This window comes from Triplophysa dalaica, chromosome 2, assembly GCF_015846415.1.
Source record: "Triplophysa dalaica isolate WHDGS20190420 chromosome 2, ASM1584641v1, whole genome shotgun sequence".
Taxonomy (NCBI): Eukaryota; Metazoa; Chordata; class Actinopteri; order Cypriniformes; family Nemacheilidae; genus Triplophysa; species Triplophysa dalaica.
Window position 1 is genome coordinate 18,537,986 of NC_079543.1, and position 24,042 is coordinate 18,562,027.

Here is a 24,042-nt window from a genome sequence, read left to right on the forward strand (position 1 = left end):
GAATGTAGGACAGCAAACCGTTCTGAGGTACAGTACATTTGACTACCATTGTAATTTTTCCTATCAATGGTTTCTGTTTAATCACAAACATGCTTCCAAATATCTTTCTATGTGTTTAACCAAACAAATCATTTGTACAGCTTTATAACAACTAGAGAGTGAGTAATTCATAACAGAATTTTCATTTTCGGCTGAGCTATCCCTTTAAAAAAATATATATTCATAAATGTGGTTTAATTAAAGTAATACATTATTTTTCTTTTAGCTTTAAAGCTATGCTTAGTTTTATATCAAAACAGTACACGTTTATGGTGGGTCCCCATTAAGACCAAACCTTCGTTAGGGACATTTTGAAATGTCATGAAAACTGATTCATAAACAAGGCAGATACTGTTGTTTAAAATGATATCACCTTTTCTTTTGGTATATGGTTTGAGATCTGTCTGTGGTTGTTGTAGGTATTAAAACAATGGAGGTTTATTTAACCATTTGATTTGCTTTGTGCATGTGTGCAAAAGTCTGTGCTGTGCGTGTTTGTATGTTAAGAGATATTCGCGGTGTCATGGTTGACTGTTTTGTGTGTGTTTGCTCAAGTATGAGAGCGTTTACATGCATTGCATATGCACGCTTTTGAGGGTGTGTGATAGGGGGTAATGTTAGAAGGCATAGGGTGCCCTTAGAGGAGGAGAATCACTGAAGTGTGTGATATTCTGTCACTATACACCCTTACACGTACACACACATTGAGTCTTAGCTGCTACAGACATTCAATGACAGGTAGATGTCCAAATATTTTGAGACAGTTAGGTCGGAGAATATTTTATCAATAAATGAAGTAGCAAGAGTAATATTTTGAGTAGACTGACATCAGAATTAACCCATGATGCATTTATCTATCATTTTAAAATGGAGGAGTTTGTGGCATTTTCAAGTTTACTCAAATGTGTTAAATCCTCTCCACCTTCATTGCTTTTATTTTCAGTAATAAAGCACTTCTCTTCCTTATATTACCCTCGCGGTTCTCTGAAGGCAATCCGGAGAGATCAGGCATCTGAGGGGGGGTGTCAGGGGCCGCATATATTTGCAGAAGTGAGGCGTGAGGTGGGGTCCCTCTGTGAACCCAAGCATCCAGAAAAAAGGGAATAAATGACACGCTCTAATGCACCTATTTGTCATATCTGTCACGCTGTTGTGTAATGCTAATCTAATCAAAGGAGAGAATTTGGGTTCTGCCTGCCTCTACTGAAAAAAGCCTCCGGCCCGAAGCCCGTTCCAGCGGTGGCGCGTCGCAGACCCCGCGCTGGAAAGAGAGGGCCGCGTTACCGCTGATTACTTCAATAAATCATCCGGTCTAAATTCTTTCAAAGCTGATGCAAATGTAATTTTATTGTGGGGGGAGAAACACTGCAAAAGGCAGCAAGCTCAAATGAGGTCTTGAGCTCTGTTTACCCCAAGCTAAATTACACACAGTCGCTTTGTAGGGCGGATAATTGTGCTTTCATGAACAGGGAGCGATTTTTCCCTTTCTTTTTTGGAAAGAAGAGTTTTAAACGATCTTACGATCATGCACAGGAAGTGTCGCGGTTGTGAACAGGAAGTAAACAAGCCCTTGTGGTGGCAGAACTAGCAATAACAATGAGAAAATAGTGAAGGATTACTTGTCATTTGTTTACATTTCCTTCTCATCTGAGATAGGATCCAGCCGGATACAACAGCAGTGTCTGCACAGATTTTCTAATTAATATCCACGGAACAAGATGGAGTAGGATCGGGTCTAGAGGTCAGAGGTTGGGGTCACAGACTAGTTTTTAATCACTCAGGATAAGACAGCGATTCTTAACTGCAATTTTATTGCACCTTTCTAAAATGAAACCTTTTATTCCCAACCCCGGATCAATTTTCATCATCTTCCATAGTCCTTTGTGGTTTATTGCTTTCCACTTATATATGTTTTATTGATATTTATTATATATAGGTATTTTGGACATATATGGCTTTTTAATGTGTTATCGAATGCTGTTTTCTTTTTTATTCTATTAATCCTAATTTTGGTTCTTTCAAGGATATGCTTGCAAGTAACTTGCCACAATGGCTTTTGTGATTTAGGTTTGACGTTCTTTTAATTTAATGTTATTTTGTATCTGCTAATAATCTGGACATATAAGAAATGTATTAAAGTGTGTTTCACTGTTTATCTAATCCCTTTTTCACATCACCCTGCTTTGATACCACTGCCAGATTTTAAGGACCACTATTATGCTCTACGTGAGCAATTCATTTAGCTAAATAACTGTCCTTATAGTTTTAGAGAGCCAAAGAAAAACTGATTTTTTACAACACCTGCCAATAGTGGATAATTTAATAAAACTGATAATACAACATTTTTAATATTTTTCACTAAACTTTTTCCCCCGCATTTATTATTAAAAACTATTAAAAACAATTATTAAGCTATTTTATTTGTGACAAGCAACCAAAAACATCACATACTGACATGATGTAGTTTCCATCTCCATGTTGTTTTGATGGCTGAGGGCCAGAATAAATAGCTCTGCTATACGAGCGCAATTTCTATTGTCAAACGTTTACAAAACATTTAAATAATCTTCTTCCATAAAGTATGCACCTGAAGAGGAAACTCCTCCAATTGCATATGCAATAAGATCAGTCACAAAAACAGCTGTGTCCATGCATTTTCAATGCAAATTTTTACTGCATGTCTTTAGTAAGTACCGGCAGTAGTTGTTGTTTTTTCGCCAAAAGAGGCGTTTCAGCAAGCTGTTAGTAAATCTGGCCCCTAATGTGTAGAATTTACCACATATTTTGCCACATGGAGTTCTATAAAGAACGCTTAAAGCAACACTTTGTAGTTTTTTCTACCCTAAAATAATGTCTCAAAAATTATTTTGTGGTAGAGCAACTCTTAACAAGATGAATTATACTAGCGCTGCTACCTGAGCAGTGTCATAACGGCTATAACCATACTCTGTAAGTTCTGTGTACGGGCTGTACACACAGCCCCGCCGATCCCCTGCATGCGCCAGAGTGCCATATGTTTTCCAAACAACATTTCTGCATTCGTCTGTACCATCAGCTCAGTAAACAAATTCACACGGATTGCGCTGCCCATGGGGAAACTTATACAGCGACATTAATTACAACACTAGTAACAGACAATTGCGCTTATCAAACACATGGGGGAACCCGTCAGCAAAAGTTCTACGGTGTTGCTTTAAGATGTCCTTTCTAAACCTTTCAACTGAGATAAAAGTTAAGCAAGTTGGGACACACGTCTTCTTTAGCAGGCGCTTACTTGAATTACATTTAAGCAATGCAGTTTCTAATAAAGTCACTCAGAATGTTTTATTTACTCCCCAAAGCCCATTTTACTCTCATTTGGTGTTACTCCTGACCCTCCTATCTATTTATGCTCTCCACCATAGAAGAATAGAGGATGCGCCTACAAATGAATAACTGAATGGAGAGGAAGGACCAACATAAAACAACAGCTATCACAGCATCCATACAGGAGATTGCAAGTGATAGAGCTTTAGATTAGGGCCTGCATATTGCATGAGGATGGTCTTTTAGTGTCTTCCTCCTGTAGTTCAAAGCATCCACGTAAAAGCCTTGTGTTCAGCCGACCTAATTCTCTCCGACAAGCCACACACACAAACACACACACCATCTCACTAAGAAAGATATACCACGTTATGTTGTGAGGGAGAATATCACTTAAAAAGGTTTCAGTTTTTCAATAAATAATGGTGCTGAGACGTTCTTAAGTTCATGTAGATGTTGTGGATTTGATTGCCTGTCCTACTCAATAGATTTGTATAGAAAAGTAACCTTGTGAAAAGGCCACAGCACTAATTATAATCACTAGAAGAGCAATTGCTGAACTGGTCTCAGATCAGAGATGCTCCAGAAATCATCTCATCTGTCTGCTTGACAGTGGCCTCCTGATAGCTGTGTGTTTGTCGGATATATATCGGCGCGGGGCAGACGCGTTTCTCTATATCACCCATTACCGCTCAGGCCTTGTGTCAGGTCATCTATTCTTTAGGACATTTATCTTCTGAATGCCTCACACGAGGGACGGGGCGAGAGGGGAAGAAACCGCATCTTCCGCTTGTTTGCGAAAATCCTGCTTTGTTTTCTTTTTTGACTGCATTTAATGATGTAAAAGAGTGTAAACACATCGATATGCTACTGATATGACTATAAATGACATCAATATGACACATCAGGGGCCAGTTTCATAAACATAGCCGCTAGGTTAAGACTGTGTCTTGACAACTAGTCTCACTGACTAGCAATTAGTTTGGAGTAATAAGTCTTACTTTTAAGATTTTTATTATACCAAATTTCCCATATATGTGACTGACTTAAAGAAGTTATGACCAGTTTTGTAGAAAATTTTATAGTTTATGTAGTTTATGCAAATGGCATTAGATAATATGGCACACTCTCTATGAACATTGTAAAACTAACACAATGTGATTTTCTTTGGTATAGTGGAGACCTGTCCGAAATTGAGGTCTCTGTTTGATGTATGCATGAATACTTTGATCATTTGGCTTGGTCGTATGGCTCTGATATTGTTGATGATCCTGACCAGGGAGTCTTTAACATAGAGTTAACCTGTTAAACAGATGGGCACCTTCGTCAGTCAATATATACTGGAGACACTGACTTCCCCCTGAGCACTTGGCATTTCTTAACCTCTGACCTTCAAGAAGAGAATGGAGAGTGGCCAGTGGCTCAAGAGTTTAACCCCCTGGAGTCACAATGACTTTGGGATCGATACTCGCGGAGAGCGCTAGAAATGAAGGGGGGGAAGAGAAATCGATCGCCTGGATGTGCCTTGAAAGCCTCTGCAGTGGCTGTACACTGCATGTTTTCATCATTCTTCAACTGAACACTCCACTTGACACAAGGTGTCAAAAAGACACTGGAAGGCCCGGACAGAATCTGAAGATATTTTCACATTTTGATGGGTTTGTAGGACTTGTGACACTAATGAAATCAACTGAGCTTTCTGCACTCACAGGTTCTGTGCAAGCTGAGACATTTGGCTTCAGTTATGAAACATGAGGCGAGCATATTTTGGGGGTAAATTGTTAATAATACAAATGTATTTCTTTATAACAACTTCGTATCTGAAGAAATAAGTTACATTGACAATTTTTTTTTGTACAAACAATTACCCAGATATCTGAAAGGTCCATATTAAGGAGTACAGTAGGATTTAAATGGCAAGTGTGATCTCAAATGAATTTGTAACCCTTTTACAAGGTGACTTATGCTATTTTCAACCCAAGAGCGAGTTATTTACATATAAAGTTAATGCAAAAACTCAAATGATGCAAATTGGTCTCCGCGATTGTCACAAACACATCTTCCACTCAAGTTGAAAAATATTTTTCGCATCAACGAACACGACGCTCCGCATTCGGTGTGAACCCACCATAATTCCGAGGTCACACTAGACTTGTGAAATTTTTTTAATTATACAATGCGAAATTTCTACGCAGAGCCATGTGTTTATGGGTAGAAAACATAGCAAACAGAGAATAGCTTAAATAAAAACTATTGATAATACGTGTAATCTTTTTGTTAACTTTTATTTTTGTTTTCGTTGATATTAAGCTAAATTGTACAGAATTGAGCAGTGTCATATTATTATTAATACAATTTGTGACGTATCTGTGACGTATTATTGGTCACACGCCATCAAGTGATATGAATTAGCAGATCAAAGCCCACCAAACCTTATTTTTTTGCAGCATCATGTGTTTCTGGTTTAATTCATTCCTATGTGTATGAATGTAAGCCAGTGGAAGGAAACTCATGGTGTAATCGTGGAATAATAAGTATAAATTAGCACAGTGGGAATCATACAAATACATAGGATTATTTAAAAAAAACCGCCCCTGAACCTAACCGCCACTGGAATTGCCGATCATACAAAAACGTACGAATGAGATCAAACAAATTCAGAGGAATGAATCCATCTTGTAAAATAGTTAAGAATTGCTTTGGGATCGTGTTTAAATGGCCTCAAAGGTTACACAGATGCACTAAAAGCCACAAATCTCTCATTTTAATTTCATGGGGTCTTTAACTGATTCATGTTCCATAAAGGTCACTTTTAAGTTGGGTTGTACATACGTGGCAAGTCAAAGGCTTTGGGTGAACAACAGACGTGAAGAGGAATGTGGTTGAACCTGAGGTTGAGCCTCCCCCCATTTCACAGTTGGACCCGGACCCCGCTGAGTGGCATAACACATAAGCAAGGTTCAACATAGGCCCGGGACACGTGTTGTCTTTCCTGCTCTCCATATTCATCCCTCCTCCACCCAAGACATCACCCACGAGGGTCTTCGTGCCGGTGGATAACTTTACTCTCAGCATTCTTTGAACGCAAGACTCCGCCGAGGCCAAGGGAAAACACACTAACACCAACTGGCACTTAATTCTGCCGGCGCCCCGCCGATCCCAGCTATGTGTCCGGAGAGGGGGCTCTTCCTGACAGGAAGTGAGAGGGAGAGGCATTGGGGAACTTTACAACTTGAGTGACTTTTAATTCACTCTCTGACTGCAATATTGTTGGTCATGCGAAACTGGATGGAAAAGAACCCTACTGTGTATTCTCGTGGCAAAAAGATTTGTAAAGTAGCATTGACTGTATAGGAGTCTTTGATGATCCAATAAAGTGCTGCACAGTTTTTGATTTTTAAATGTAACACAAATCATTTTCAACTATGCCCTGAAATCTTTCTATTAAAGTATTCTCTGGTTCAACGTTCAGTGTTAAAATGGAATCAAAATCATATCACTCTGAGTATTCTCACCATGTGGCGAAAAAAGAATAACCATAGTCTCTTTAGGAAAGAAATGAAAACAACAAGATGTATGTACGATATTATCATTCCTGTCAAGTTAGATTATTTCAGTTGTCACCCTCCACTTAAACATTTATTAGAGAAAAAACGCCACTTTCACATTTTTTATAAATGAGCAGTTTCGAGTTATCTTTTGACACCACTAAGCCCGGATTATAGTAAGGAAGCTTCTAATCACAAAAGTGTTTAACCACAATCCTCTGCAGTCGTTAAATGTAGTCAGAGTAAATATTTGCTTCCCTTGTAAAGTCCCCTCGTGCAGAGTGTCCTCACAGAAACACAGGCCTTGTGGGATTGTATGTTTGCTTTGGAAGAGATAACATCTGAGAACACGCACAGGACTTGTAAAGTGTTCAAGTCGTCACATCAGTAAATTAAACTGTCTGGATGTGCTGTCAAATGTCATTGTTATTTTACAAGCAGTTGATTGAAATGGACTCATCTTAGTTTTGGGAAGGAAAACGTTGAACCACATTCTAGGGCTATGGTGAAATTAGTTCTGCACTGTATTCATTTTGCTATTTATTTTGCTATGAGTTCTGTCTACAAGGGAAAGTATTTTTGGTTATTGAGATAGAATATGATGGATGGGTGGATGGTTGGATAGATACATAGACAAACAGACAGATAGATAGATAAAATATGATAGATTGAAAATGATAGATTGATTGATTATATGTGTAATCTTTTAATACACTATACTATGGTCAGCTTTGTTTAAATGCGCTTTAAAAATAAATGTTACATACTTTTCTTTATCAGCCCATCAGCTTATCCTTTTTGTTGAGCTTTTTTCCGTTTTCATTACTTGTGGAAACATTACAACATTCTTTTTCTGTTTGGAAAGTCCAATGTTTTCTTCTCCGATAGAAATCCACCGACTGTCTTCCTCATGAGTAACACTACCCTGACATTTTAAATCCAGAATCTCTTGATCAAAGCCTTACAGTAGCCACTTTTCCGCCGTAAATCGCCTGGTGCTCGGCGGACAAGCCGTAACGTAAACTTTTCCCGCTCGTAATGATCTGAAACTGTGCCTTTCCGTGTGACGGATCATTTTTTTGTTTCATCTGAGCCTCAATCCCCCAGCTTGCGCAAAACAAACAAATACTTGTGATTATAACTGATGGGTTGGAAACTGGCGGGCGACTTGTTTATTTTCAGTGAACGAAGCCAAACGCTGTGCACGTTTCCGCGTCCTGCTCTGCTTTGTAGGTCTGCGTTATTTCAGTTGTGTTTTAGTTTGAAGGTAATTGCGTTCCCTTAATCAGCAGTAATTAAGAATGCAGAGCCGCAGTCATTAGAATTGAAAAACAAAACAAAAGAATGCCTCATTGGATAAGTTACAAAGAATATCTATAACATTTGTTGTGTTCTCAGAAGGAAAGTATTTTTGCGTTCATTTAATGTGTATGGGGGGGATGATTTTTGGTATAGACCACTCAACATAAATGATAAATTTGTTTGCAAATATGTTCATAATCATATGAATAACACACACACACTGCAGTTGCCACTACCACAGTGTAGATCTGTTTTTCGTAAGAGAGTTGTTAGTTTAGTCTCTACCCAGGGGCTCTCTCCCTCTGTGGAATTGCCGTCTTCAGTTTCGATAACAGACTTATGAAGTCTTTTTTTTTTTTTGCACTCTCCTTACCTTTACTGATTTGGTGTGTAGGTATAGACAGTTCAGCGGCACCAACATAAACATGTGGCCAAAATTAACTTCTGGCAGACCTCCGTAATTGTAAATACAGTAAATGTTATCATAAATGAATGTTAATATAAATTAAATATAAAATAAACTGTTATGTTACTAGCCACTAGCCAAACCGGAAGTTAACCGTAGGTCAGGCGTGTGCGTCCAATGAAACTGTCTGTATAATAAGTGAGATAATATACCATCAGCCAATTATGATCACAATATGAATATATTCAGGATGATAACCCTCAGCCTTCTGGTTATAGGAGTTCCTTAGGAGTGTTAAGAAGTTTGGCTTAATATTACTGTAAAGAAACTCTTTCAATTGATGGAAACATGCTTTTATATATCCTGTTGTGCTTCTCAGATGAATTTATCTTATAGAGCCTTGTCAATCGACGTCACTCTGTGTAGAATGCTGCTCCATCTAGGGAGGATAGCTGCTAGTGCGTTCAATGCAGCGTTTTGTTTTTCTTGTTTGATTAGGAAATATAACATGGTAGGTCGGTCTTGCTGTGTTGAAAACTGCAATAACATCACGCAGAGGCGTTCAAAAGCCCAAGATTCTTTCAGTTTCGATTTCTCCATAATACAGTATCAAACAAAACAAGAAACGGTACATATCAAAACAATAATAGCAGTGGAGTATTATCTTCCAAAGATGGCGGATCCACTGCAACATAAGGCGTGACGTCAACTTCACATTCTCTATATGTTGAATTCTTGTAGCAAAAATCGTTATATATCCAGACACAAAATACCAGAGCTGCTGTTTTTCTGAAATCCTAAGAAAATATACTGGATACCTGAACATCAATGTGTGTTTAACTAGTATAGACCTCAAGGGAGTGTTCCTGCTATGCAGGCCTTTGTTGTTTTATGGAGACTTGAGGGACACAGCTCAATTAGAAACGTCCTCGATAAAACCATAAGTTGAAGACAGATTCAGGACACCAGAATCCAATTCGGTTACAGTCACGAGTATATCTTTACGATACAAACTTTCTCAGCCGCTGTATGCGTGGCTGATAAAAGTCAAGTCCTATCTCAGGACGCAAGCCCTGTGTTGATGATCAGGGTGAGTGGTTTCCGTAGCGACAGGGCAGAGGTTGTTGGGTAGTAGAAACACCTCTCCTAGGTCAGGGTCAGAGTTGAAAGGTCACAAATGGCTGCCTGTATCCTCTCATCAGGTCAGGATGGAAACAGCATTGGATACCATAAAACCCTATCAGGGCCAATCAGAATGACTGGTTGAAATCCAATAACCGTCAAGCTTGTCCCCAGCGCCTAGCGCTGATCGTTAAGGCTGTTTGATTGGGGTCATTGCTTCCTTTAATTAAAGAATAATGCTCTTTCCACACCTATCCAACCTTCATTTATCTTTGTAGCTAAAGCGCAGTGGTCTGTTTTGGAGACAAAGGCCACAGAAGTATCGTCTTCTCACATTGGTTGATAGCATGTGCACTTGTAAGCATTTATTTTTTAAAGGGATAGTTCCCCCAAAAATTCTGTCATCGTTTACTCACCCTCTTATCATTTTGGGCCTGTATGACTTTCTTTCTTCTGCAAAAGAAGATATTGGAAGAATGTTGATAACCGAATAGCGGTGGCACCCATTGTCTTCTATTGTATGGACACAAAACCAGTGCACGTGAATGGCTGCCATTGCTGTTCGGTCAAAAACATTTTTCAAAATATCTGCTGAAGAAAGAAAATCATACAGGTTTGAAATGACAAGAGGTTGAGTAAACGATCACAGAATATTCATTTTTGGGTGAACCATCACATTAAGTTTTATCATTCTAATTCTATCATATATCTGAACTGATAGAACATACATGATGCTCAATGCCAAGCTATTTAAGCTAAGAGAAACAAACCATTTTTTTTTTATATAAAACTTGACTGCACATTAAGTCACATTGAACATTTATTTCCTGAATCCGCACTTTTAAAATGATGTTAATTCATGATTTGCTGAATTGTGAGCAGCTAGTATATTTGCTTATCTGAACTGTAGATTTATTTGAATATGATTCCTCAAGAATGTTATCCCGGAGATTCCACATATAGTTTGGGAATTAACGGCAGTAATACTGAGCAATAGCCTCCAGCAGGAACACGTGCTCACATCTAGAAATGTTAACACAGTTAAACGTTGTTTATTTTGGTTTGGGTTACACCTCTATTCCTCTACCCCTAGAGGATGGTGAAATATTTCCCTCTTAATAAGCAAGTGCATTTAACCTTTCTTTCCATGTTCATTTATGAGCCCAAGAATGGACAGGGGATTAGAAATAAATCATCATAGCTTGGAATCCTTGCTTGTGTAGCACGACGACCGGTAGAAGCTCTCTCTCTCCTGGCTGAAACAAATGAGACATCAGGGTTCAACTGTCTCAACGATACAGTCGCAGTGTGAAAGGAACCCTGGAGAAAACACGAGCGCCTCTGACTTTGTACATATTCGTGACCTGGTTGTTATTATTCTTCAGACGATCACAGAGAAGTGTTGAAATGTTGGTGCAGCTGTGAAAAACGTCAGTGATCGGGTCTTTCTTCTAGACTCTTAAATATCAATGAAAGCTGTACTTTCTGGAGGTGTTTTGACTAACACCTTTTAAAAAAAAACACAGAGTGAGACTTTGTTAGATTTGTAAGAATGAAAGCAGGAAAGGCAGTTGACATTGATAGCGCACTTGCACTATGAGAAACGTTTTGAAAACGTTTTAGGCCCCAAAAATGCCATCGTCACACAAACGAACATCTCAAACATTTGTGTACACACGCCATAATACAACTTACTAACTCTCTATGATCTCTCTCCACAGGAGTGGCAGAATTCCATCCAGAAGAACGCAGGCTTGGCTTTCATCGAGCTCGTGAACGAGGGCAGGTAATTATCTAATCCCGTCCTCTGACCCTTTGTTAGCCACCTCCTCATTATCTCCAAGCTTACAACGCCGCGGCGGGAGGAAATCAATGTAATGCAGAAAGGTGCAAAGGGGAATCAACAGGGTGACCTGGAGTTCAAGGCGTCTGTCAATAACCTGGCTTGTTCGCATGTGTCGCAGAGAGGGTTTTTGGGAGCACAACGGCGCCTTAGTTTCTTTGCCACCTCCTGGGAAATCTTTGCGCATCTTGCTGTTTTCAGATGGCTTTATGCCTCATCTGTTGGACCCAGACTCCCTTTGGGATAGAGGGAGCTGTATTCAATTTCATGCCCTTAGATCTTTCAGATGGCTCTCATTTCTATGTTAACGATGGAAATTCATGTTAATGTATGCTTCGGTGCTGATGAGCACTACAGAAATGCTAATGAATGAATGCAGCGATGCATCAAGTTGAACATCTTCTCCAAGTTGATGGCTAGCCGACTTGACAACACTCTTTTGGCCTCACTCTTCTTTTCTTGGAAATGAGGGTCAAGATGGACAAACTTTGCTCCCACCCATTGTAGAGATAACAGTATAATGCTTGTGATAAAATGACATGCAAAATTCTGTTATAACTTATTCACACACGTTGCTTTTTGTCACAAACTAGCCGTCCAGAATGAGATGTCAATGCTCCAATCTCCAGACTGTAATATCATTAACATATAATAGTAATAACATGTAATGAAAGTGAAAGGGTGACATATGAAGGGCAATCTCAAAGAGCGATCACAAGAGCGCACTGTGTTATTGATGGCAGTCAGGGTGAGAGGGGTGGGAGAGGGTCACCCTAGAGTCCAGGGCACGTCCGCTCCCCCGCTGCCCACCACTGACACACCGGGCTCGGGTTTCAGCCCTCTACCCTCTGCCTGTTATTCTTCCACTTTGCAGAGGCCTAAGCCTCCTGACCTGCTGAGAGACTCCTCTCTGTCCCTGGGGGGAATGTTTTATTAGGCCACGGCTTGTGTTGTTCACAAATCTGCCTGGGGTGTAAATGTGCTGTTTCAGGATCAGGTTCCTCACCGTCTGTGCTTACTCAGAAACAGTGATTCACAAATAGATTCTTTTTTTAGGAGAGCTTCAGGTTTGTACTCTTTGAGGTTTGAGTTGTTACTGATGTACAGTAGCAGTAAAGGCAGGATAAGTCTGATCTCAGATCAGTAGCCATCAGATAAGAAGAAGTGTGTGTGTTTTCATGTGCGTGTTTATCCAAGCAAGGTTGTTCTTACATATGTAGCAACATGAGCCAGGGTGACGCTTGTGCCCCCCCAACCAGCATCCGTATCTTGTTAGATGCGTATCATTTACAAATCAATTGCTGCTTGTTTTAGCGGGGGTGGGATTCGCTGCTGTGGTCAGTATAATTTTCTGCTTGTTTTACATGGGTTATATAAGTTGATTTAGCGTGTTATTGAAACTTATGGCGTAAAAACTGTTTTATTAGGTTTAGTCAAATTGATTTCACAGATAAAGAGTCGAGAGAGATGGACAATACTCTCGTTTTTGCCTGCAGGCCAGTTTCTTCCTTTCTAAATGGTTGTCATAATGTCACGTTCAGTTGAATTAATTTACAAGATTTGCTATTGATGTGTCATGGTAGCAGATTGTTTAATGTAATACAATTAAAACTTCTCAATAGATGCTACAGTCCGTCAAATTCATTTTCACAATGTTAAGATTATTTTAGAATAATGATTTATAGTTCAGGCTGTCAGGTGCTGTTTTTTCAGGAAATGTTATGAAATGTTTGTTTTAATTTGAGCCAGAAAAAAAACTGTTGTTAAAGTGACCTGCAATTTGGTTACAAAAGGGATAACAAATGCAATTTTTTTTCAAAACGTTTATTAAACAAACACATTCTGTCGCCGCCAATACTAAAATATTGCAAATAAAGCACTGAAAGTCACCATTATAACAATTAAGATTACTGATATTGTGTTAATGCTATGCATATTGTAATATGCCAAATAGAAAATCAGACAGCTTGTGGTTACCTATCCAACACTGCATTCCAATAAATAACTAAATGGACCTGTAACGTTGTAGAGAACAAACCTGTGTAACTTCAGTTAAGTTTCATCAATTTTCACCATATTGAGAAAAAATTATGTAATTTCATGTATTCTGTTTCCATTTCACTGAAATCACAGTAGTTTACACCATAAAGACTACTTGCATATTTCATTATGTATTTTCATTTAGTTTCTTGAGTGCTTTGTTTGGGTGTCACTTTATTATTTTTTACTTTCAACTATATAACGTAGCTAACACATTATTAAGAACAGCAATGAAAATTTTATACCAGCACATGCCTGATCTCTTTACTACAGTAACTATTGCCTCAATCTATGAAAAGCTTTGAAAAGTTTGGAAACTTTGAATTGAATTGAATGAATCATATGACTCAGGTAGGAACTTATGTTCTCATGAATCATATAAATCAAGCATAAACTCATGTTCTCATGAATATTATGAATTTGGTATGACCTCGTAATGTTCAATGTGTTTTTGATGTGCAGGCTGCTGAGCCACACCATGAAGGACCATCTGGTGCGTGTCGCTAATGAGGCCGAGTTTATTCTGAGCCGCCAGAGAGCAGAGGACATCCACAAACACGCCGAGTTTGAGGTGAGCACACACATCATCAGCGTCAGTCTACATGACCCTCGACCACAGAAAAGCCTATTAGGTTTTCATGTTTGCTCGTAATGTTTGCTATACAGTAACTACTTTTTAGTTAAAGATCCCTTAAAATGACTTGACATGAATTACTTGACTTTTCACAACCTTCTTGCTAGTCTGAGGTTTGCCACTTGTCATAGGCAGATGGTAAATGGAATAAATCTGCATAAAGTAAAAGTGGTTGCAGTGGCAAAAAACCAGGAAGTTCTTTTAAATCAGGTAGTTGCAAGATCTGTGTTTGTTATCTTTAAGGTTGTATAATGCAAAAAGTGCACATGTAGAGTTAACTAAAGACTATTCGATGATAATTTGACATATCATGCCTCAACTTCCTGTTTTTCCATGTGATATACTTCACCACAGGAAAGAAATCTTAACTCATCGGGTTATTTCATCGAGTATATAAGTATTCTGCTGTGGCCGAATGAAGCATTAGCTACATTTTCTTGACATACTCCGCAATCAAGTCACTTTTACTTTATGCAGATGTATTTTGTTTCAAGGTTCATTTCCTTTTCTAAAAACCTGTCTAATGATATTGTAACGTCCCTGTGAGAATATTAAAAAGAGTTTGACTCAAAGTTTTGTCTGTCGGACCTGAGAGGCTGCCAACGCGAGGGAGAACAAATGTTTTCTTTTCGAACACAACTTATATGGAAGAAGGTCTCTAACTTTGGCTACAGAGATTGTGTTTGGCATGTATCTTACCAAAACACAGCAATGCATTTGATTTATTCCTTATAGCACAGCCATGGGGCATTCCTTCACTACTCCCCCACCAAACACACACACATCACCTCTTTTATCGCCGCAGTCTCATTTCTCATTCCTTCTGCATTTCTGTCTACCTGTGTCTTTTTTTCTCATGATTCCCTTCTGACTCATGTTCTGCCTGTTTTGCTCCCATTGCGGGAGATTTTCAGCAGTGACAGGAATATAGCATCTTTTCATTTCTGTCTCCCTCCCTTATTTCCCATCCCTCCCTCTGGTTCTGTCTGGTACTGGGGCAGGATGTGACATCGTAAAGGGGGTGTGGGCTCTGCTATGTATATGACATCTCCCACCCTGCAGTTGTAAAATGTTATGCTTTCAGAAAGGTTCAATGCGGGGGCTCTGATCTGAGGCTATGGGAAGTAAAACATGCGAAGGACGGTATTAAAAGTAAACATGTAAAATTAGAGATAGCTGTCATGGCTCAGGTCTGCAGTAGTCTGGTTTATTAGGGTCATAGTTTGCATCGGCTTATATTGGCAGCTTTCCTTAAATACTTTACCAGTGTCTTGCTGTTCTCTGTTTTGACTCTTAACTTGCCTTTGATGTATGATGAGATTGTGATGTAATCAGTATCAGAAGGATCAGAATAGTTTTTGGGGCACATTTATTGTTTGTGAAAAATTAAATCCATGTTACCTATAGCTTTTTTTGTAAAAAAAATATACTTTTGAACACTGTTATAGAGTAAGAGCTTTCTTTAAATTGATTCACAATAGTAAACTTATTATAATGATTTATAATTTGAGTTGTGAGGTCAGGTTTTGCAGGACAATCACAGTGTTTTATAAATGGTAAATAAAGTTTTTATTTTACGTTTTCTATAGAGATGATGATACACAAGCATTGCAGCTCTAATATAAAAAGTATATTAATAAAAAAATACAAGAAAATAATTGTACAATTTATGTAAAATTATATAAAAATATAATAAAACAATTGTAAAAAATTATGCACAGTTATAAAATTTAAATAAAATATAACAAAAGAGTAAAATGAATGGACAATTCAAATATTAAATAAACAATATAATAAAATAATTGTAAAATGAATGTAAAATCATATAATCAATAGTATAAGAAAATAATAGTTTTTACAAATTTGAACAAATTTTACAATCCTGTTACTTTTCTCCCTCATGGTAAATAAATATAAAACACACTTACATTGCAGTGCAGTACTATTTGAAGTACAAACAATACCAACGGATGGAAGTATTTAAGTTTGATGTATGAGATATGGTAAACTAAAGTAAGCTTTAAGATATGGTAATAAAGATACACTGGTGGATCGGTTCCAGCTGTGTGCGCTGACCATGTGCTCATATTGGCTGGCAACAGACAACAGATCTGATGTCAAGACCATTACAGCATGAACACAAAACAATGTTAAGTGCCTGCAGCACTTGCCCTGCGAAACCGACAAGAAGTGGCAGTAAAGCTTGAATACACGCTGCCTGAACAAGCTGCTGTACCCCACGGTGACATTTAGAGGGGACCTCGGAACACCCTTCCTCATCATTCCCGCTGTCCCAAATTCCCAGGATTGGTCAAATTCTCCCAGACGCTCTGTGGAAGACGGCCGGACTCTGGGGACATGCTTAGCTTTCCCTTTTCAGTCTTAATTGGCCCCTCTGGTCCGATTCTTTCTGCTTTTCCAGCCTCACTCACAGCGGAGAACATATTATTCGCACATATACTGCTGGATATTCTGGCAAATGTGGAAAGAAAATGCACAAATGATAGATGTCAGGCACATTAGTTGGATGAATTGTTAAAAAACACATTAAGATGTTGTTTCTTTGTATCATTCTTCACTGCTCGGTCAAATATATACATTTTATAAAGGGCCTGAAAATGTTCTTTCAACATCGCATTAATACAAAGTCAGGTCTCCGTAGTTACCCGTCACAGTATTGTGTACACCCTACTTGAAATTTCACATAATACTGTTCTGTGTGGGGTAGGGTATGCCACCAAGACTGTGTCAAATGACTAGACCAGCACTGACAGGTGCAGTTACGCCTCATTTTAACAACACAGATGCGCTACATGACCAAAGCAATGACTTAAAGTGAAAAAAATGAAAATTCTGTCATCATTTGCCCAGTCTCAGATTGTTCAAAACCTGTATGAATTCTGCTGAATACACATGAAGATATCTGGAAGATTGGCAAATCTCTTCCGCTGTTGACTCCCATAGTATTTTTGTTCCCTACTATGGCAGAAAATGGCGGATGAGATTTGACATTTTTTCAGATATCTTCCTCTGTTTTCAGCAAATAAAGAAATGTATACAGGTTTGGGTGAAGTATCCCTTTAAAACTCAACTGTAATGCGAGAAACTATGAGCGCTTTCCACCATCGCGCCGAAACGTTCTCGTTGCTTAATCGTTCCACTCCGTGCCGATCCCGGCCACCCGGTATGTCATTTTTCACTGCAGGGCTGATAGCGGAAATCTTTCAAATGTAAACACAAACGTATCACGCGCTGCCTTAAAGCTGGAATACACCACAAGACTTTTGCTCAGATTTTGCCCAGATTTTCAGTCTGGACTTCTCGTCAACGCCAGTCCGCAGATTTTATCGTTTAGTGTGTGATGCCCTGTTTTTCTCGGCAAAATTTCAAAAAGTGTCTAGTCTTTTAACTGTTCAGATAAGTCGTGTAGTGTATTCCAGCCTTTAGTAACACAAGAGACTGAAGTATAACGTCTCTGCAAGCATTCTTTTATTCCTTGCCGAGAACATTTTGTAATTGTGTTAAACCATGCTTTACGTGGAAACATTACTGTAACCGTTCAAGACTGTGCTTGGAACGGTTCGGCACGATGGTGGAAAAATGCTCTATGTTAGATACAAAGATGGTGGTTTCAATAGTCTTTAGATGGTCTCTTGAACAGTCATTTAAAAATGAAATTGGAATCCCAGTTAGTTACATGTAGTTATTGATTATAGGGCTTTAGGTCTTCTGAGGATGATAATGGAGTTTCCGAAATTGAAAAGCTTCTCATAGGGGGACGAAAAATGTCATCCCACAATACATTGGAGTGATACGACTTTTATTCACTTCTTTTCAAACCATATGTAAAATCCAGCAAAACTATTCTAGTGTGGTTTTGTATTCATACTATTGTATCCTGATTTTTATCAAAATTAAATTGAATCAACCACCTATTCGACTCAGATGTGGTAAAAGTATAATACAGTACATTCGGAGTCTCATTTGAACTAATCGGATGGTTTTATTTGTGTCTTAGAAATGAGAAGAAAACATTTTTTTTAGTTCCATACAAGATTGCTTCTCGTCTCCCATTCCGTACACAGCACAGATATCTCAAGAATCTGTCTCAGTATTGAATCCCTCACTTAGATATAGTTGCTCCTCTGTGACCCTTGAAAAGCAGTGAGCCTCCGATAAGTGCACCACTGATATTGCCGTATTGATTTTCATCCGTTCCGGCTCTTGCCATCTTCTCTAAGCTACCGGTTTCATTTTGCACGGCCACAATAAAAATAACAGGCTGGTGAAAGATGCCCCAGAGGGATCACACAAACCCCCCTGTCCTGAAGAGCAGTTTACACTGGATTTGGATGTTTAAGGGAACAACATGAAATATGAGGCGTATGGGAACTAAAAGTTTGTTTTCCGTTTGATCATATTTTCATGTTTGCGATTTGCTGCATTTTTACCGTGGTCTCAAATACATTCAAAATATGTGTTAACATTTAGTTGTACATGATCTTATTCTTGAGTGTGAATCTCCAGCGCTCCTGTATTGTTTACCTGAGCAATGGGTTTTAGGAGAGAGGTGGCAGTGCTGAAGACGGCCTTTGTTCGTGCGTTCGCCAGTTTTTGAGTTATTTAGGAAATAAAAATAAATTTATGTTTGTTCCCTGTCAGAGTTCAAATCCAGCACAAAAGATGTCGGTAGATAGCGTTGATTTAGACACATTTTTATTACTTAGATGGATAACATATGCCTTTATACACTCCTCCGCTCCCCCGTCCCTCTCTCAGAGACTCACACGCATCCATCCGCTCTGGGATTGAGTTATCTGTACCCCTTGAGAGTGAGATTACAGCGACAGCGGGGTCCTGACGGACACAAAGATAACCGCTGGAAATCCAATTATCTTTTAGTGTTCTTTTTCTAATAGGATCCCTAATACGGATTTTTTCCGGTAACAACTGTACGAGAGAGGCCGATACCTGCGAGGGTGAATATAAAGGACAGATTTAGAGAGAGTGACTTGTTTCTTTAATGAGTCTTTTCTTTATTAGAAATCAACTGTGGGGGAGGCCAGAGATCTTTAGCATGCGATAAAACAAGGTCATTGTTCTTTTTTTGTTAGCGCTCACTTGATCCAAATGTGATGGAGTGTAATTGAGTTGACTCCCGTCTGAAGTGCGTGTGTGAACAGAGGTGATGGGCCAATTCATTAGCGTTTAGTGTCTCTGCTCCTGTAATAGGAAACCGAGAGTTAATGACATCAACTCCGGGATGAGACTAGTGACCTCGTATTATTCCGGGATGCGCGTTTAGTAAATCTCTAACAGCCTCTGACAGTTTTTTGTAGTAGCCACACAAAAGGAAATCTAAATGATGTGTGCTTAAAGGCTTCATTAAGGTTACACCCGTGCCCTTTGATAAGTCAGCAGTAATCTTTTAGACTTCACAGTAAATGGCACCTTTACAACAAAAAAATGGCTTTTCGAAATATACATGGACTCTCTCTTTCTCTCACTTTTCTTTCTATAATTAATTCCCAAGGTGATGTCAGTGCAGCAGGTCATTATATCTAGTCCCTGAGCCTCTGGCGCATACAGCTCTTCTGCTGCTGTGGTCATATGCGCACCACAGTTGTACAACTGCTCAGTTAGACTTATGCTGTGTTCACAACAAACGCAATCAAAGTTTGTTATTTTCGCCTGAGTGACGCGATCTGACAAATATTTCAACCTTCGTGGAAGATGAGATTGACGCGCATTTGCATTAATCGTGTTGGCCTATTCACGTCATTCGCACCGCCTGATTTTTACCGCTTAATGCTTAATTCGAGTTTGATTGGAACCTAGTGTTAGAGTTTTCTCCATTTTAGATTTGTATCTCCATATTTCTAGATTTTCTTTTTGCCATAGATCATTATTATTAGTCACCCTATATGTTTGTCACTGGGTTTTGCAAATCTTTAACCAATAAAAAGCACCTGTAAAAAGCGCCTGTCAACTTTGACAGCACTGTATTTCATTATTTAAAAGTAAAGTGTTTTTCCTGAAAAATAGTGAATTTGGTTTTGGAAGGATAGCGGCCAATATGTTTTCCGTTGGTCATGCAAACAGACTGTGCTACCTCAAACTTACAGCGTGTGTTGAGCTTATTTTGCTCTTTTGTGCTGTGGGTGGAATAAGCACCGGCATGCTGTTGGACTTGTGAAGATGCTAAGTCATACTACTAGGAATAGGTTTGTCTGTTATGCCAAGTTCGGTGGATGCTTCTTCTGTTACAAATGTCAATGTGTAAGATTATGCAATATTTTGTCTTTTTGAAGAAAAAAAAAATTATGTTGTCAAACGATTTATCGCGATTAATCACATCCAGAATATATATTTGTGTTACATAATATTATATCTGTGTACTGTGCATACTTTATTTATAAACTCAAAAACACACAAATACATCTATATATATATATTTATATTTACCAATAATTTAAATTATGTATAAATGTTATTCATTTTATATTTTCTTAAATACACACTTTATAAATACAAAATTAATATGCACAGTGCACAGACATACATTCTTTAAACAAAAACTTTTATTCTGTAATTGTTTGACATTTTTTAGCTTTGACCTGAAATATATGGCCACGCTGTAGAAAAGTCAATTTAAAAAGTTTAGTTCAGAAGCTGCCTTACATTTTTATGTAACTTGAATTTTAATTATATTAAACTGACTTTTAAAATGAAGATGAAATACTAGATTTTAATCTAGATTTTTTTAAATTACATAAAATGCATCTAGATTTTCTAAATCAGTGTAACATAATTTAAATTAAGTACCTTGTAAAGCCATTTTGATTTAACATAAAAATTTAAGGCAACATTTGAACTAACATTTGTAAGTTGAAATATGTGACATTTTGTACAGTGCAGTCATCACTTTCTGTCTTCAATGACGTGTGTGATGTCATCCAGAAGGTGGAACTAGTGTCTGACTTCAGCAAACAAGAGCATTATCAAACAATAGCAATCAAAGCATCATGTTTTGCATTGGCTGTTTCATCATCAGAATGAATGATTTACTAGTTTAATGCTAATTCCAGCACCCACTAGGCTGCTAGTGGCCTCTGCTAGCATTTATTTGTATCAATCTGTTGTGGTAGTCCCTCGAGGAAACATAATAAAGTCAGAAGTATTACTGCATAACTCCACCAAACAGCACAAAATAATCGTTTCTCTTTTGTTTTGCCACGTTTGAAAATGCTTAGAGAAGAACTTCTGTACTATTGGTTATTGTCACAGATGTGTTAGCACCCGTTGTGAAGAACTTCTTTTTTGGCACCCACTCTCATAGGACCCCTATGGATTGCATGCAGTTAGGATATGAGATTAAAATTAACAGTGCTGCAGTGTTCACAAAATATCAGACACTATTTACAATAAATAAATCACACACATCAGCTTTATACCGGAAAAAACACTATTACTTATTTTGTGACCTGTTATCTGCGCATCACCTTTCCCACAGTAACACTGTGCTTTATTCAGTTTCCGTATATTTACCAGAAGTAAAAACATTATCCCGCATTCACATTCATCCACACCTGCTCCTCGGCGCCTGCCGGCAGACATGTTCATTTATCACTCGCCGTACATCTCCTTCATTTGACTATTTTTCACCTCAAAAGGACAGTTAATTCCTACAATTTTTCACGCGGCGTGACCTTGAAGTTGCGCGAGTCAGCTGCCCGTTGCCCACGCAGAGTAATGGAACCAAAGAAATGCCTTTTTTTTTAGAGGGGGTGGAGAAAGATGAAGAGTCTGCCATCCGTGCATTGTGACTAGTCCATTAAAGCACAAAATGAAGGAGGGTGAAGCCAGAGATACTTTTGATAAGTTGTTGCTCCTGTGTTAACCTTGATGGTCAACCCGACTCTGGAACGGATGTGGGGGGTGCGAGATTGTTTCTCACTCTCTCCTGCGTTCCATTGCTCTATTCTAGATTCCTGCTCCATCTATCGCCAAGGGAACAAGGGATGGAGAGAAATCAATACGGAGAGGCGTTGGCTGACAGCAGTATCGCTCCAGAATTGAAGCGCCTGTCAGCCTCTGTCACGCCGTGACTTTTGTTGGCTATTGTACTTTTAAGGCGTCATTTTTCTCAGTTGTCACTTTTTCGCGTTCCCTGCTCGCTTTTGTCCGAATTCCCCTGACTACAATTTTTTACCAAAATCGAAAGGAAATCGGGTCAATAGATCAAGCACAAGGAAAATATCTCAAATGAGATTGGCTAGATGACACGGCGTAGACTTTTGTTTCTCTGATATCTTCCATCCACTCTTGAGTTGGACGCACGGATACAGCAGACAGTGTTTGCATCCACTCAAATGTGGCAAGGACAGAGGCATCAGTGGGATGGTTTCCTGGTGTAAATGAAACCCTGAGGGAGTGCAGGGGAGAGGAAGATGATCACTGGGATGTGTACTTCACTGTCAGCAGAGTGCAAATCAAGCAGTTTAACAAGATCCCCACTGTTTTCACAGCTCGCACTCTCACAAACGTGCTTTTAACATGCGTGCAGCAGCACATAGACCTGCATACATGTCTGGTTGTATTGTGTCACGCTAGCTCGCATGCAGATGGGTTGATGGAACATAATGAGTTCTGCTGTCTGGCAGATGATGATTGTTTTGTTTAACACTACTACTGTGTTAAGGAAGGAGATGAGACTGCTGGCCACAATTTGTTACCACGTTCATATCCAACCAACTCTTCATATGTTCTCTACAGGTTAAAGGGATAGTTCACCAAAAAAATACAAATTCTGTCATCCTTTAAAAAAATCTGTATGCATTTCTTTGTTCAGATGAACACAGAGAAAGATATTTGGAAGAATTCTTATAACCAAACAGATTTTGCCCCCTGTTGACTGCCATAGTAGGAAAACATACTTTTTTTTTATTGTTGATCACCAAAGAAGATATTTGAAGAATGTTGGACAACAAACAGTTCTGGGGCACTTTTGACTACCATTTTAATTTTTCCTGCTATGGTTGTCAATGAGGTCCAAGAACTGTTTGGTTAAAAGCATTCTTCCAAATATCTTTCTCTGTGTTTTTAACCAAACAAAAGGATTTATACAGATTTGTAACAACTAGAAAGTGACTAATTCGTGACAAAATTTTCATTTTTGGGTGAACTATCTCTTTACGTTTGGGCCAAAAAAATGGTTTGTTTATTTTGTAAAACTATTTATACTTGGTTCACCATGTACTTTTGTTTTTATAAATGTACATTTTCGTATCTACAAACACTAAAGTAAGGTTTTTCCACACAAGAATAAAACTCAGTTTCTTGCCATTGTCACACATAAAAATGTATAGCAAGTAAATACATGTGTGTCTAAATGACTGGAGACAATACAGTTGAAGTGGTTATAATAATATGACTACACAGGCTTGTCCTGCATTGAAGGTAATGAGTACTGACCCTGTCCGATTCACTTCTGCAGAACACCGAGCATTTGGAGATGTAGATGATTAGTCTGTCTAAAGTCATAAACACATTGCTGTCATGGTTATTTTTCGGCCTCTATACGTGCTTGAACTGCACTGTAACCGGAGTTTGTGGTCGGCCCTTCAACAGACTGCCAAACATGTGGAAGACCAGTGGTGGGTCCCACAAATATTATGATGTCATATAATCACATGTCCGAACGTGATAATGTCACTGTATTTATTTCACCTGGATGTTTCCTGTAATTTTGCCCGAATGTTGAGCCGTAAGGAAGCCATTTGTCAGGAAGTTCATGAAAATTACA

General features: G+C 38.6%; 1 protein-coding gene across 3 annotated transcripts in view; it reads left to right on the forward strand.

Moving 5' to 3' along the window:
* lrba (LPS responsive beige-like anchor protein) overlaps positions 1–24,042 on the forward strand; it is a 212,073-nt gene that overhangs the window by 77,750 nt on the left and 110,281 nt on the right. For all 3 annotated transcript variants that reach the window (XM_056738897.1, XM_056738916.1, XM_056738906.1), the window contains exons 34-35: positions 11,442–11,506; positions 14,066–14,174. In XM_056738897.1, the coding sequence (XP_056594875.1) occupies positions 11,442–11,506; positions 14,066–14,174 (174 nt within the window). The remainder of the gene's footprint in view (positions 1–11,441; positions 11,507–14,065; positions 14,175–24,042) is intronic.